At 38.9% G+C, this 15,918-nt stretch overlaps 1 protein-coding gene across 1 annotated transcript; it reads left to right on the forward strand.

Moving 5' to 3' along the window:
- Window positions 1-9,668: 9,668 nt before the first annotated feature.
- Window positions 9,669-10,686, forward strand: LOC143882612 (protein S40-6-like). Its single transcript, XM_077386078.1, has one exon. The coding sequence runs from the start codon at window positions 9,885-9,887 to the stop codon at window positions 10,494-10,496; it is 612 nt and encodes a 203-aa protein (XP_077242193.1). The 5' UTR covers window positions 9,669-9,884; the 3' UTR covers window positions 10,497-10,686.
- Window positions 10,687-15,918: the final 5,232 nt, after the last annotated feature.

Genomic DNA, 15,918 nt, shown 5'->3' on the forward strand with positions numbered 1-15,918 from the left:
TCACTCCTTCTCAAATTCTGTCCCTCTGCCACCCTCCTTTGCCCTCTCTCATCACCGGATAAGCTAACATTCCATGAAAAAAAATTCATGGCTGGCAAACATGGCCTTAATTAGGATCATCTATCCAATTAGTTTGATTATTTGGCTTTCACACATTCATGTTGGGACCCACTAAACAAACGGTCCAGACCTTGTACAAATGAAGGATTTTAGACTAGAAAAATTCCGTTCAACATAGTGCTTGCCATCCGTACTCACGAACTAGATAGAAAAAAAAGGGGGGGGGGGGGGGAATAGAAGAAAAAAAAAGGTATAAAAAAACATGTCTAGGTAGCATATTAGGTACCTCCATTAAAGTAAGTTATAATGTATGCGATCTGCAAAAGACTATACTGTGTAATTATGTATAACGTAACGGTGACTTAAGCCCTATATTTTTGTATTACATATATGTGAATGAAGTTCCAGGAACACGAGATTTCTCTTTCTTAGCTGAATTGCGTACTAATATAAGGCGAGAGAACCGGAAACCCATGTGGGCTGTTACTTTATAGTTGAATCTGCATTTCTCCATCTCTTTTGGCAGCCCATATTCACACCTTCAAAGCTTCTCCTCATCTCAATTAACATCTCTACAAAGCTTCTCCTCTTCATCTCCACCAACATCTATTCCTCATAGTTTCATTTTTGAGCTTCATTTGGAATTGGGTTGAATATATACCAAATGGGCAATTGCTTGAAAAACAACCGAATCTCAGCACAGGAGGAAATTTGTGAACCTTCGATGGAAGCGGAGAAGATCGGAAGCACAAGTTCATCCATACAATTGAAGTCATCCGAGCAATCGGTGGGGACAAACTCACGTCATAAGAAGACTAAGGTGGTAAGGTTCAAATTAGGAGATGATGATAACATAGGTAGTGTTGGAGATAATAAGGCTAGAAACGTTGTAAGGTTGAGAATTATGGTGACCACCCAAGAGTTGAATCATATTTTGAGTTGCAAGAAGAACAATAAGCAGGTTTCAATAGAGCAATTGATAGAAGCAATGAAGGTAAGCCGACGGAGGGCTGCCGAATTTGAAAATAGAAATGGGGACAACTCCGGCGGTCGGTGGAGACCAGTGTTAGAAAGCATTCCAGAGGACCATTGATGACCATTGTTATACTCTCTCATGTATTATTAGAAGCTAACCTCTCTCTTTGATGTTACCTCCTTTGTATTTTGTATGTCAAGGAGTGCTACCAAGCCTAGTTTAATTCAGTTAGGCTTGAATAATTACATCTTATTTTAGGTGTTTCACAAGGTTTGGTCTTTCATTTGTTCATAATTGAATAGTTTTGCAATTCAATAAATTTTTAATGAATTGTTGATAATTCACTGAGTTTTTTTCCTGTTTATGGTAAAATATAGTTGATCAAGATCCGTCGATCACGGGTAGAGTTCATCGATCGCTCAAGGGGTTGAATAGAAGGATCAAGACATGTGTTTTTTTTTTTTTTAATTCTACAAAATTTTAAAAATGAAAAGTTAATTACCATATTAACATATATAATTGTCAATATCAATTCCACCATTAGCAATTAGGAACTTAAATAAATTAGAGTTTAAAAAGCATTAAGAGTAGTTAAGGCACATGTTGAAAACTCACTGAGTCGACTTAAAGCTTACCAGAGTGAATGAGGTCGGGTCCGCAAGAACCCTTGGAATGCATTTGGATTGTTTGAATCAAGAATTGGATTCAGCATCCCATTCTATTACTGCTCTGATTCTCCTGTTAGAGGAAATGGCAATTCCAAATCTCTATTTGGGTAAGCACAACGATTCACCCTCAGAATCAACCGTTGAGAGAGGGACGATGGCGAGCCATGCTAGCCAACTTAATTCTCAAATAGATCAATTCTTCACATACCATCATAACTAAAAACGAGGACAGCAAAACATCATCAGCTCACTCTACAAAATTCACACGAAAAGAAATCTAAAAGAAAACCGAAAATCGGTCACAGTAACATAAAAAGAAAAAGGAGAATAATTGGATTCTCAAATAGATCAATTCTCCTTGGGGTCTCTCATTATGCCGATTAAGTTGAACCAAACGCCAGAATCTGTGAGAGACGCTGATTGTGATTAATTCCTAATTCCGGCAATCCAAACGTGCCCTAAGTTCAATCTAGTTTACTTTTACTGATATCTTGGAAGATCGAGTCAACTCTAGAAAATGCCGAGTTGACCTGGTGATTTTTGAGCTCTTAAGGTTGATAGATTATTAGGGCCAAATAGTAATAGTGATCATTAGGCTAATGGGACAACTTTAAAAAATAAAAGAGGACACGAAGCTATTTGAGTATTTGATAGGTCTCCTTAATTGTCTTGGATGTCATAGTTGCCAAGTTTAATCAAGCTTCCTCTCATCAAATCCTTCATGATCATCTCACATTCTAACATTGGAAACATAATGGCTAGCTAAACAATGGTGCCTATTTGATAAACCCAACCATTTATTTCATTTTATATTTTGAATAGTAACGAATTGTATTGTAAAGAATGAAGAGACTGGGGACTAATCCGGCGATTGAGATGATCTATGAACAACCGAAGAGACAAAAAACAATAAAAATACAACAAAACATTCATCAAGGGAGGAGAAAATCAAACAATTCCTATGCCACCCTGGAGGCTCCCTCCCTCTCTACCCTATCTGCCTCACTATTTGCTGACCTTCTTACATTGTGGAAAGATATTGAGGAACCCTCCACTCGATCCAAGATCTCATCCAACCATGGAGTAAGCCTGCAATGGAAGGGCGAGTCCCTATTAACCATTTTATCACGTTTGAGAGAATCCCCTTCCACAATGACATGATTAAGGATGTTATGATCAATCAGTCTTATCCCTTGATGAACGACTCTAATCTCCAACTCATTGGAGTCTGCAAAACTAATGGGGCTTGAAAACGCCAAACTTGTGCTACCTCCATGATTTTGAAGAAACGCACCTACTCATGTTGGCCGAAGGTTCCGAAAGCTAGCGCCATGTCCTTTGCAAAAGTTCCTTGAATCCACAAGATGACAAGAACATGAGACGAATGCAGCTTAGTTATTGTGAAAAATGAAAAGAACAAGTATAAAATTAATAGAAATAAATCCATTATGTGTGTTTTTATAACCAACTACCAAACCTAATACATTTTCTAAAATCAGAAGTTCAAAACCAACCATACAAGCCAACTTTCTTTAAAGAAAATAAACTCGATCCTAACCCACTCATATCTTAACTCGATCCATATTAGTTCCAAGCGAACTTCTCATTAAATTAATTGATTTGCATAATATACACGAACAAATGCGCTATATTATTTTAATGCCTTTGCAATGGCTATGTCGCCAGAAAGATCAAGAATATAAACATTGTTGTTAATCTTTTTTCTCTTCAATTTGTTATATATGCAGTCCTGCTGCCAAACGTTCATTCCTTAAGTAAGCTAACCCTAGTCACCTTTCTTGAATACCTTCAAATGCTTGTGCTTGTCACTAATGTCTTTATACTTAACATTGGGCTCTAATTTCTTATTGACATTAGCATGTAATGCCTGCAATTTTATCTATAGCAACACAGATTCTAGTTTACTTTGGAACAACATCAAATCCAATGTTTGGGTATTCAGCCATACTTCAACTTTAAATCTTTGTTTTTTATTCATGACATAATTTTGAGTCCAATAATCAGTTTTGGACTCCCAATCCGTTCTCAAAATCCAAAGCAGATAGGCATAAAGCACAACCTAAGTTTTCAATTTATTTGGCCCAAAGAGGGCTGGATTCTCAGTCGAGTTACCCAAGGCCAACTTCACCCCTAGCTCAAATATTCTTTTACACAAAGAAGGTTCTCCATAGAAATGGTAAAATTAGTTCTGACAATACAATTACTATGAGTAAAATTAAATTTAAAAAGATGTTACTTTGGTGGTCATTGAAAGAGTATAAACAGAATGAAGCACCAAGAACCCTATATGAAAAATCCCACAATACAAATAACGGGGATTGATAAATCGACCCCATATGTGTCTTTCTCTCTCCTCTTTCTCTCTAACCCAGAGGAGAGAGAGAAACACGTAGGGGACTAGGGGGTCGATTTAAGATATTTGGGGGTCGATTTATCACTGCCCCAATTAACAAGAAAAAAAAACTCAACACATGATGGATGGGAAAATGAATATTATCGCATTTTCTTAGTTAAGCAAATTGGGAACATGTGCACTAAGAACACCACAAGTCCTTTTAGATATGCTATCCTAAATCACACTAAAAATATGGACTTTTGCTACATAGATCCTCGACCAAGTCTCGGTTTTGCTCTTACTAGCATATGAGCAAAGGAAACTAATATTGAAGAGAAACAAAAAATGAGGCAAAAATTTACCATAAAAGAAATGGTATTTAAACATGGAAAATGATATTTCCACTCCCTTTTAAGCATTTCCAACCCCATGTGCTTGTATTTTCCTGAAAATGTAGATATTTTTAGGAAGACAAACAAAAGGGGAGTGGCATTGCAGTGAAAGATGTTGGAAAAACTATGAAAAATCTAAAAGGAAGAATTAACAGCAAAAAAAAAACTAAAAGAAGAAATGAAAAGAAATTGCAGATATATACATCGTAATAAAAACAACATAATAGAAGAAAGAACCACAAAATATATATAAAAAATCTGGTTATAATATAAAAAAAACATAAGAAACATGACATGGTACACTGGATGCACCAAAACCAAAGCCCATAAGATTCCAATTGCTAAGGACTACTTTGAACGAAAAACACACATAGTACGAATTGTTGTAAAGACGGAAATAGAAAAGGCCAAAGTAGAAATATCATAAGCCCTACAAGTATAAGAAACGTAATAAACCTAAAATTTCATTAACTCAATCAAATAAGTGTTATCGTCAAAGATCGAATGATTAGTAGAGAATTATCACAGAAATCTATGATATAACTAAGATCTCAAGCATGGAATTCTCTTAATCGATTGAACAAGAATCTAAAGAATACATTTGAGGTTCAAAGCAAAATGAACTAGTATTAGCAAGAAGTCCTCTTTTATACTAGAGGGGATCATACATCTTTACTGCGGTGTATCACCTACGTGGCACCCTTTTATCCATCCCTCCTTATCAAGATCATATTCAGTATATTTACCGGCTAAAGCCATCTGTCGTTGTCAAGTGATCGTGGGATCCGATCTGTAACGACCTTAGTTGATGTGGCTCAAAGGAATCATAGGATTAGTTATGGAAGGAAAGTGATGAGTGATCTATTTTAGGCCATTAGATCATGCTCAGCTACGTGTCGAAATCATAGAGGATAGGACCAATTTTTCCCTCAACAATAAGTGAAATCAAACTAAAACCCAAATACATCGACTTGTGTTGGTAGCAAATCGTTCATGAAAGTCAGTTTTTCCATTAATAAGACAAATATGAGAAACACGAGAATGATAAAGTTTCGGTGTAGAGAAGCAAATCCTGTGGCTGAGATGAATCTTGTAGCAAAATCAATCGCTCGCTTGAAAGGGCAAGGGTATTTTTTTTCACTCGGGAAGGTGAAGTGGGGAATACACGGGAGAAGAAAGCCCTGGTCGTGCATGTGAAAATCTTTTCACCTTCAAATCGAAACTGCCTACTTTTTGGGAGTGGGTCTCACTTGCATTGCAACTCATAAGAGATTTGATTCACCCGTATGCCAACAATTCGTTTCCAAGTAAAGCTATTTACCCACAAGTCTCACTTCTAAAAAACCCTGCAGGTGCGGGTGTGGGCTTGTGGCCCAATGGCTTAAAGTCATGGGTACGCTCCCATTGACAGGAGTTCGAATCCCTCCCGACTTGCCCAATGCCTGTGGTTTTCAGGTGTTTGCACACATGCATAGGGAATAGCCCCACCCTAAAATTAGGTGGGATATGGCAAAAGGCATTTCGCAGATGGTCGGTCGCATCTTATGCCGGCCACAAATTGAATGAAGACAAAATCTGCTGAAAAGTGATCCTCTGTGGCTGGTCTCACATGCGACAGACCATCTGTGAAATGCATTTTAGTAACGAGCTAAAGGCCCTGTTAGTTTCAGATTATGACAACGAGTGTCAGCACTAAACTTATAATTTGAGTCGAATAAGAGATTTAGAACTGACAAGCTGTTGTCATAATCTCAAACGAACAGGGCAGAAAACATTTGCAGAAGATTAACTAGCCGAATAGTGGTTGATTTATAATTGAACCCGGAAAGCCCATTTCTACACCTTTCTCCTCCTCCATGAGAAATGGTATCTCCACCCCCTTTAAGTTTGCCTTCACTTAAAAATCTCAACTTTTCCTGTAAATAGTTCTTCCTGTAGATAAAATAATTCTCAAGAAAAGACAAAGAAGGGGTGGAAACATCATTTCCGATCCCCGTTCTCAAAAAGGAAACAGAGCTATCTGAAGATTCCATCGTTGTCTTTCCAACCCCACCTTTTAGTATAGTAGTTAAACACATACATGCATTTGAATCTTTCTTAACTTTTCTTTTGTTAAACAAGAGATATTTATCAAAGACCAAAACTGAAACAAACAAATCAAGCTCTGAGCTACACTGTACAAATCGCATTAGTCCAAAGAAAATTGATTAAATATCCACGAGGATGGAACCTCCATTTACTACTCTGCATTTGTCTAACCGCCGCCATGGCCAATTGGTCTGCTGTCGATTTCACTTACCGAAGCCTTTTGTTCTCCATTGCCCAGCTGTCTCATTTGTTGGTTTTGTTGTCGATCGGGCTTCTTCTGAATCTCTTATGTGAGATTACTAGGAAAAATGTCAGACATTAGTATCGACATTTCACCAATTTTAATTAGTGTGAAACAACCAATTACTCCAAAAGCTTAAGTTGTTGGAGAAGGCGTTATTTAATCTTTTATACTTTAACACTCCCCTCGCATGTCACCCCTCTTTCTCAGGATTGGTCTACACTTGGCACATGTGGCCCACTTTTGGGTTGGCCATTGCATGTGAATTTTTAACATCTAGGAGGTTTGAACTTCAGATTCTTTGGATTGATCTACACGTGGCACATGTGGCCGGCCCACTCTTGGGTTGACCATTGCATGTGGATTTTTGACATCCAGGAGGTTTGAACTCAAGACTTTTGCTCCAAGAGCTTAAATTGTTGGAGAAGGCTTTATTTAATCTTTTATACTTGAACAATTAGATATATTTAATATATATTAATTTATACATAATAATAATTGAGAGAACTTTTTTCTTCATTTATAAGATTTTATTGAGGAATGATAGATGCAAGGGCTAAAGAAGGGCCCTTGTTTAGATCTCGTCATCACGTGCAACCGACTTTAAAAATGAAGTGGATCTATTCAAGGGCCCTTCTGTGGCCCTTGCATAAAGAGGGCCCTTGCATCTATCGTTCCTCGATTTTATTATATGATTTTGATAATGTATATTATGAAAGGGCGATGATATTTTATTCCCCTCTAGGGGCGATGATATTTTCATCCCCCTTTTAATATTTTTTGACATCAAATCACGCACTCTCGGTCTTGTGTTTGTCTTTCTAATAAAATCTCACCATTTAAAAAAATTGATATACTTGCCCCTGCTTGTACTTGGGACAACCCCCTCTAGTGTAAAAGACTAGTCCTAGTCTCCTAGACTCATAAATACACTTAGATGGGGCTGTCCAAGAAAAAAAGAGCTACATACAGTTGTGAAAATTGATATTTTCATCCCTTTTCTAGCCATTCCTCCCTTTGTCCTCACTTTTCACCACGTATGAGTGTGTGTGTGTGGGTGGGGGGTGTTCAAATATGTCTTCAATTGCTTTTATATCTGAGTGAGAGAGAGAGAGAGAGAGTGAGTGTGTGTGTGCAACCATGTCATTAATTGCTTTTAAATCTACATCCATGGATGCATCCATAAATTTAGTGATGATCCTTCTTTAAGCAACTTAATTTGATGGTTAAGATCACACGATTATAATCACTCTGCGGCATTGAACCATCTATGATTATGTCCACCACCTCAGGATTGCTCACCAACTCATAGACCTCTCGTAGCTTTCGTACCAATGAACCTACTCTCTCAGTCTCACTGTAGCCATGCTATAAAAAAGAAGCGTCCTCCTTAGCATACGCGTGCGTGTGTTTTCTCGTACGATCCTAACTCGGTGCCAGGTCCGTATTCCATTGCCCACCCATAAACCACAAAACCAATATCAAGACAAACGAACTAAAAACTATATTAACTAATGATCACCACATTTTTACTAATAAACTACACCCACCTTCAATTATATGTAATCCAAAAGCATGATATCACATGGAAAACACTACCCTTCTACCGTAGCTTTGTGGGCCCATTAGTCGATCTCCAAAGTCTAAACAATATTTTACTCTCTGGTAATGCGCACTACTGTACAAAATACACCCTAACATGAACAAAAAATAGAGGCTTCATGGAGAGAGACAAATGAGTCGGCGGATTTCCTCTCAAAAGTGGGATATGATGTCCCTGCAAAGGGGAAAAGATATTCCGGTCTCATCCCTCCCTTCTCCCCTTTTGAAAGTTTTCACTCGGGGTTCTCTGAGAATTCCCTTTACTCGGGTCTAATTCTTTCTTTGTTTTAGGAATATATCCGGTGGGGGTCTGCCTAACACCAGCTTACCCATCAAATAGATAAAAAATAGAGGCTACTAAGAATCCAATTAGACCAAAAAGTTGAGCCAGCGGAAAATAGTGGTTGAGACCTCGCCGATCCTCACTGGGGCACTACTCAAACCTTCGGTGTATCCATTTAGGGTACGATGATGTGGCGTGATCTTTGGAAGATAATGGTTATTTAGGTTGTTAATGGAAAAAAGAGTAAGTGTGATCTCGGTCATGGTGGGTCCGGGCAGATTGAGAGAGCGCTCTATTCCTATCTTTAGGGTGGGCCCCGCTAATCAGACGGCTTCCCACTCCCATGGGGGTGGAATGGGGCCCATGAAATTACTGTTAGTAACAACAACTATGGGAGAGAAACTTAAAATAAAGAGTAATAGTCATAGAAAAAGGCAATGTAAGCTGATAGTGAAGGTTTCGTGATGATGATGATAAGGGCTTTTTGTTTAGTTCATAAACGACAAGGCTATGTGGGCCCCCATCTGGAAGTCCCTTTCCTCTCTCAACCGTTCAAGGTGCCAAGACTCTCTTTTTCATTACCCAATTGAACTCCACTTATATATTAATTAACTAATTAATTAACATTAACAATCAGTTACATGGAAGGTAAATGAATATATGGATGGGGTCATTATCTTTTATTCCTCAAATAATTGAAATGGCAAAATAACAGCCCCCAACTCGTATGTTTGGCCGTGGATGTTCCATCTGGCGTCAGATATTTGCCAAGGAGTTGACACGTGTCGGTACATGAATGGCTTGGCGATAGACATGAGGTGATGATCAGTTGGAAGGTTTCGACACCTACCCACGTGGAAGAGGGACCCACTGCTTTTGGAAGCATTTGACGAGGTCAACAAAACGTTGGTGGGACCTGTCAGGAATGAAAATCTGACGTGGATGGAGGCTACACAGCCTTCATCTCTCTGTAAGAGATGAAACGAGACGAAATGCGAGCGAAATGAAATGAAATGAGAATTGAGGAGGGAGTATGAAGGTTTGATACTTCATATTATTTAAACAGAGAGGAGATGAGGCCAGTTTCATGTGATTTTTTAGCTTAGTCTATGAGAAATAAAAGCCGGGTCGTAATAGAGCAACCCCGGCTATATATATGTACTCGTGCCACACAATTCCGTCTCGGTTCGCCGGAATGTCGAATTTCCGGTGATCGGAATGACAAGTGTCACCATGGGAAAAGGGTGGAAATTCAGCTCGAGCCATCGTGACCGTCTACTCGGGGCCTATGGTTATGGTCAGGATCATGCCAATGGCTCGGATCTATCGGACCTAGTAGAAGAAGAAGTGTGGTCAATGATGGACAACAATGTGGAGCATGAAGAAACCATAAAAATGCCTAGAAGAAGTCCTGAACAGAGCGAAAGCGGTGGAGATCTCACAATTCGAAATGGTCGATGGGTCTCCAAAGGAGGCCTCTCCTTAGCATTTGAAGATACATCAAAGACCTCGGCTAGGATCATATACCAATTCCGTTCACAAGAAAACACTACGTCCCGTTCCCGCCACGTGGCATCATCTGCACCCGTGAACGTCCCCAATTGGCCAAATATCCTACGAGTCGACTCGACCGAGTCAATTCCAGATGGTTACGTAGACGATAACAAGTTGGATTGGGTCCCACCGCACGAGTACCTGGCACGTGAGTATGCGCACAGTCGCAAGACCGCGGCTACATCGGTGTTTGAAGGGGTCGGGCGCACGCTAAAGGGCCGGGACATGAGTCGAGTCCGGGACGCGGTTTGGGGTCAAACCGGTTTCTTTGGTTAATTAAGGAAATTCTTCAGGTTAATTTTAATTTTAATTTTTTTAGGTGCTGTGATTTGGGCAATGAAAAGTTGAATATCTGTAGCCAATGGGGTAATCAAAATTCCATCATCTATCCTGTTATGTAATGAGAGTTTTTCTGTACCAAAATAGTGGCTGACTATGAGTAGTAGTTTGGGCGTTCTTTATCAAATTGAGAACATGACAACCTAACGTACTGGCGCACAATAGCAAGTAGAGTCTTTTTCCCTTTCTTGAAATGGTTGGGTGGAGAATAAAGTGATAGTAAGGGTGTTGATAAGTCACAGCCTCACAAGTTGGCACGGATATGAGATGTGTATCGAACAAAATGGATGCCCTTTTTTAAGAAAAGGGCCCCGTCTTTTTGGCTCAAGCAAGGCCTTGATAACCACTACTTTTTAGTGGGACCCATCTCTATCATTCACAGATTAACGGTGGATTTCATTTCACCACTGATGCAGTGACCCAGCTGGGTCAATTTTCAATTGTTCGTGTGGGACCACGGGCTTTTTCGTGTGCCCCACCAGTGGTGGAAAGGATTAAGTTAAGACCGTATAATTTTCACAAGGGGCCCACCACTTCCACCAGCATCAAGTGCTCAGTCTATTGCATGCGGGGGCCACATGTCTTTTCATGCCTTTAAGGACTATTCCATGGTCCCCGTATACCCTCAAAATCATGATCTAATCAATGGGGCCCATATCAACTTGTCGATGGGTCCCACTGCTTCCATCAATGGTAATGAACGGATTATCTTTTCCTTTTGTCTGAGATCGACCAATCATGGAATTTTGTAGAAGCATGGGACCCACTTCAATTCAAAGGATGATCTGATGTGACGAGAGAGAACCATGAGAACCTAATTTACGTGCTCTACTTTTTTTCAGCTTTCAGGTGTTTCACCATTTTCTTTAACAAGTACACGGCACTCAAAAAAGTTAAACAAGAAAAGACCCGACTTCTTTGCTTTCCTCAGTAATGATATTGCCACTCTTTGTCGAAGAAAATCGGATACGACAAACGATTTAGTTGATTAGGAGTGGCAAGACCATTGTACTTGTTCCTTTACTAAATAAAAGATGGTATCAAATCCCACTTGTATCTTCTCACTGAAACATATTAGTTGGTGAACCTTCCAAAAACAAAATTAAATGGTGACTGGAATTCCTTTCTTATGAAGTACTTATAATTGTTTTTCCTAAGTAGACGGTCGGCCACCATATAAAAACTCTAAACTTCCTTAACTCACATAATCACATTTGTCTTCTTCTATCTGATCCTCCCCGCAACTATTAGTAACATGAAAAACAGCTTTTTTCCAGGACGATCCAACGCAAGTTTCAAGAGAAGAGTGACATTATAGTACAACCCACCTACGTCGTGTAATTTTGTTGGGAAGTGATATAATTGCCCCCTTTTCTTCCCCGGCCACCCCCTCTAGTGTATTTGTTACTACTTTTTTTTACACTAAAGGGGTGGCCCAAGGATGAAAAGGGGCAAATATATCAGCCATGAATGGTACAACTCTCTCTCTCTCTCTCTACCCAACAATTGAAGTCGGTCAAGATCAATCATTAAGAAACCAAATCAGTTCACAAAAGGATTGATCTTGGTAGAGGGAAGATCGAGGGCCTAGTCCTCCTGCAACCTTAAGCTTGAAAAACAAATCCTCAGCCATTAAGCTACCAACACCCGAAAAATTAGAGGGGGTGCAACATGAGGGCATCCTAGGAGGTCACCCGGCCTAGTACTACTCTCAAATAAGCACGCTTAACTTTAGAGTCTTGATAGGATTTAGTGCATTAGTGTTGGAATGATCGCACCCTACAAAATCAGATATTCTAAGATAAATTTCTTTATTTATTACATAAAAGCTAGAGTGTTTATATAACACACTCAAGGGATAAACATAGAAAGATCTTGTGATAAGAATGAAAGTAACTAAATAAAGATAAGGTATTTGCTAGGAACCATGCCAAAAGGAATTCCGCGGCTGGTTGTTGCATGTGAGGGCAGCCCCTGCCCTCACATGCAACAACCAGCCGTGAAATGCCTTTCTACGATGGTCCCAAGCAAATCCCTAAAGATTAACTTAATCATAACTAGTATCCAAATCAATCCTTATTAATCCACCATCTAACTGATCCAATGATCAGGTCTATTAAGATGGAATTTTTTAGAAGATCTGATATATTCTAACATCTAAGACTCCTATCCATACCAAAAAAACTAGAAAGCAAAGTCCAATAATTATAAAATCCAAACTAATTCATGCCACTTTTAGCGGTACTCATCTAGGCACCTAACAAAAAAGAGAGCCAAACCGATCATGACCAAGACAGGTAGATCCGATCCGAAGTGGATGTGGATCGACAGACATCCCTACTACCAATACAAATACACATACCTGTATATCAGAAATACCGTAGATTAGCTTTAGATATATATTAATGAAGTGGGACCCAAACAACATATGATGTTGATTGGTAACTTACCATGTGTAGGGACCACCTCCTGAGACACATTAGATTGGTGATGGTCCCCACACAGTCCTAACTCCTAACACAGTACTCGTATGTTTTCACCTAGTCATAGTTACAATTCAAAACCATGTACAAAGTTTTTTGGAATGACAAGAGAGAATTATTGTTGAGAAGGACAGGTGCAAGTGTGTGGTGGCGTATCTTGTGCCTATCACCCGTGCCTTTGCTTGTTAAGACTCGCATACGCATGGGTGCACTTTCATTGAATGCCAGCACCCACCTCCTTGCCCAAGAAACCAATGGGCCGGACCGGTTCTGAAGTTCTCCGGATCACCAAATTCCCTTACTAATTCCCTAGCATGGTTTTTAAATATCGTGATATATTGGCTAATATTTAGAGACCTTTCCGATGTTATGATGCTGATATATCGGGATAATTGAGAAATATTTTGAAATATTCCCAATACATCATCAGCAACACCATTATCAGAAGGGGTCCAATTTGGGCGGTAGGTAGGGGCTTTCAAACATTTTTCCACTGAGGAAGACATTCATGTGGACCCTAAATAGAAGTGTTGCCAGGCTTGTTTGTTTTGTTTCCTATATGGGCTTTGTAGAATATTGGGCCGTTTGAGCCCATCCCAAAGGGCTACGGTTTCACATAATCCCTCCTAACTTTTATTGGGTAATGATATGATGCAAAACGTTAGGAGTTACATACCCCTGTTTTCTCATTCCTAGAAGTTACCACCGTTGGATGAGAAGTCGGTCCAAATTGTTGATCTTAATACTTAGAGATTTGTTAGGCATTTCGCGGATAGGCTTATGCATGTGAGAGCATCCACCTCAGATGAATTAAATGAATAAGACAAAATCTGATCCTATGTGGCTGCTCTCTCGTGCAACACCGGTCCAAGAAATGCCTTACGCGATAGTCCCTAGCAAATTCCTAATAGTTAAGATATGGGAAATGACATATTCACCCCCTTTTCTTCCTCGGGCCACCCATTCTAGTGTATTTACGAATTACGACTACTATGTTTTCACTATAAGAGGGTGTCCCGGGGGAAGAAAATTGAACAAGTATATATCACATCCCTTTGATGACTTGTTGGTGTTGTCTCATTTCACATCGACTGGCTGGTCTTTTTTCATTAGTAGTCACTGTAGTCGCAAAAGTTGTTTTTAAGATTAGCCACGTATAAAATTGCTCCTAAATTCGCCTTCTCTCGGCGAAGTAATAGTAAGGAGAACAAACTTGGTAGGAAGCCTATCTAAGAATGGTGACCCCCTAGCCACAATGTGCTTCCATTCTCATTACAGTTGGGCATGGGACCAAGACCATGTGGGTGGCTTCTTGATGTCCTAGACAAACGACAGTCTCGACTTCGCATACATGTCCCTTTCTTGGACCCAAAAATTGATCATTAGCATTGATCCGGTTGGTGATAGTCTGCTTACTTGATATCATATTTAAAACTATGGCGATTTAGAATTCTTTAGGATTAGTTTATATTGCTATATAATACAGTAATATATTAACCACAATTTTGCGGAGGATTAGCATATATATCATGATAAACTAAAGGGAAATGATATTTCAACCCCATTTTTTAGCATTTCCATCCGTGTTTGTTTGTCTTTTCCTAAAATGTCAAACAAAAGTGAGCCGAAATGCAATCATTATTAGGAAAAGACAAGCAAGAGCGGGTGGAGACGCTAGTAGTTAACGGGGAGAAAATATAATTTCCTAAGTCAAATTTCAAAATACAGCTTATCCTTAGTTTGGGAGCACGTGCCATGTGTGAGGGAGATCGAGGTTGTGGATTTGGTAGGTCTCATGAGTCCCACATTGGATGAATGATCCTATTCGCCATTCATAGCTTGGAATTAGCAAAGAGAAATCGATAACCAAACAAAGGGTCAAGATTTCAATTTGCCACCGGGCCTGCAAACATAGTATGGTCCCTTGTTGGCTGGCCCACCAAATCAACAGCCTCTATCATCATCATACATGTGTGCAATGTGTATGAAATCGAGCCACATAATAAAGCCTATGATCCAATGTTTATTTGTATTTTCAATGCAATATCATCAACAAATTAAAAACTTAATCAAACAGAAATTGTACAATTGTAGAAAGTCAGAAAAGGAAGAGTTAGAACAAATTAACTGCACAAGAATCATAACTGGATTTATTTTTTTTAAATGCTTAAGAATTAAATTAATAGAGAAACGCAACAGCAGGAGAACCCCTCCGATCGAGAAGATCGAACCATACAAAGAAACAAAGAAAAATAATAATCATAACTTGATCTATTAGTTTAATTTTCATAAACTATTTAAAGAGAAAAGAAAAGAAAAATTCGCAAGAATATTCAACAAGACTGGAAAATAGATGCAATTGAATCAAGTGAGATCTCGAGAAACTCGGTTATGTCATCGTTAATATTTTTTTATTTCTTTTATCTATACCAAAGGTAACTAACCCATAGCTCGAATGGAAGGACTTTTATGACCCAATCTTGAGGTCACGGGTTCAATCCCATATTAACTTAAAAATTAATGATAAATAATAATAAAATCAATAGGGCTCATTCTGGACAATGTTCTCTTGTAATCTTTTTCACTCTTATTTCCACTCATAAAAAATTGAAGGAATAGAACAAAGGAGTAAAAGTGTAAAACATGAATGCACATTAAAATGATGCCAATGCTACAAAATTCTCAGCACACCATGTTGCCGGCCCATTACTTTGTTGTGCAGTTCGATGATGCTACCTAATGCCTATCAAATATCTTTCTCTACATTAATGAAATAAAATGAAATGCAAATTATAAAATCTTTTCATTTTTTTGACCATTTCGGTCGAATTTCTATCAGATTATGGGAATTTCGGTCAAAATTTTGGAGAAATAAT

The sequence above is a fragment of the Tasmannia lanceolata genome, unplaced genomic scaffold (assembly GCF_043159265.1).
Source record: "Tasmannia lanceolata isolate RefF3 unplaced genomic scaffold, GAP_Taslan_0.1 ptg000008l, whole genome shotgun sequence".
NCBI classification, from domain to species: Eukaryota; Viridiplantae; Streptophyta; class Magnoliopsida; order Canellales; family Winteraceae; genus Tasmannia; species Tasmannia lanceolata.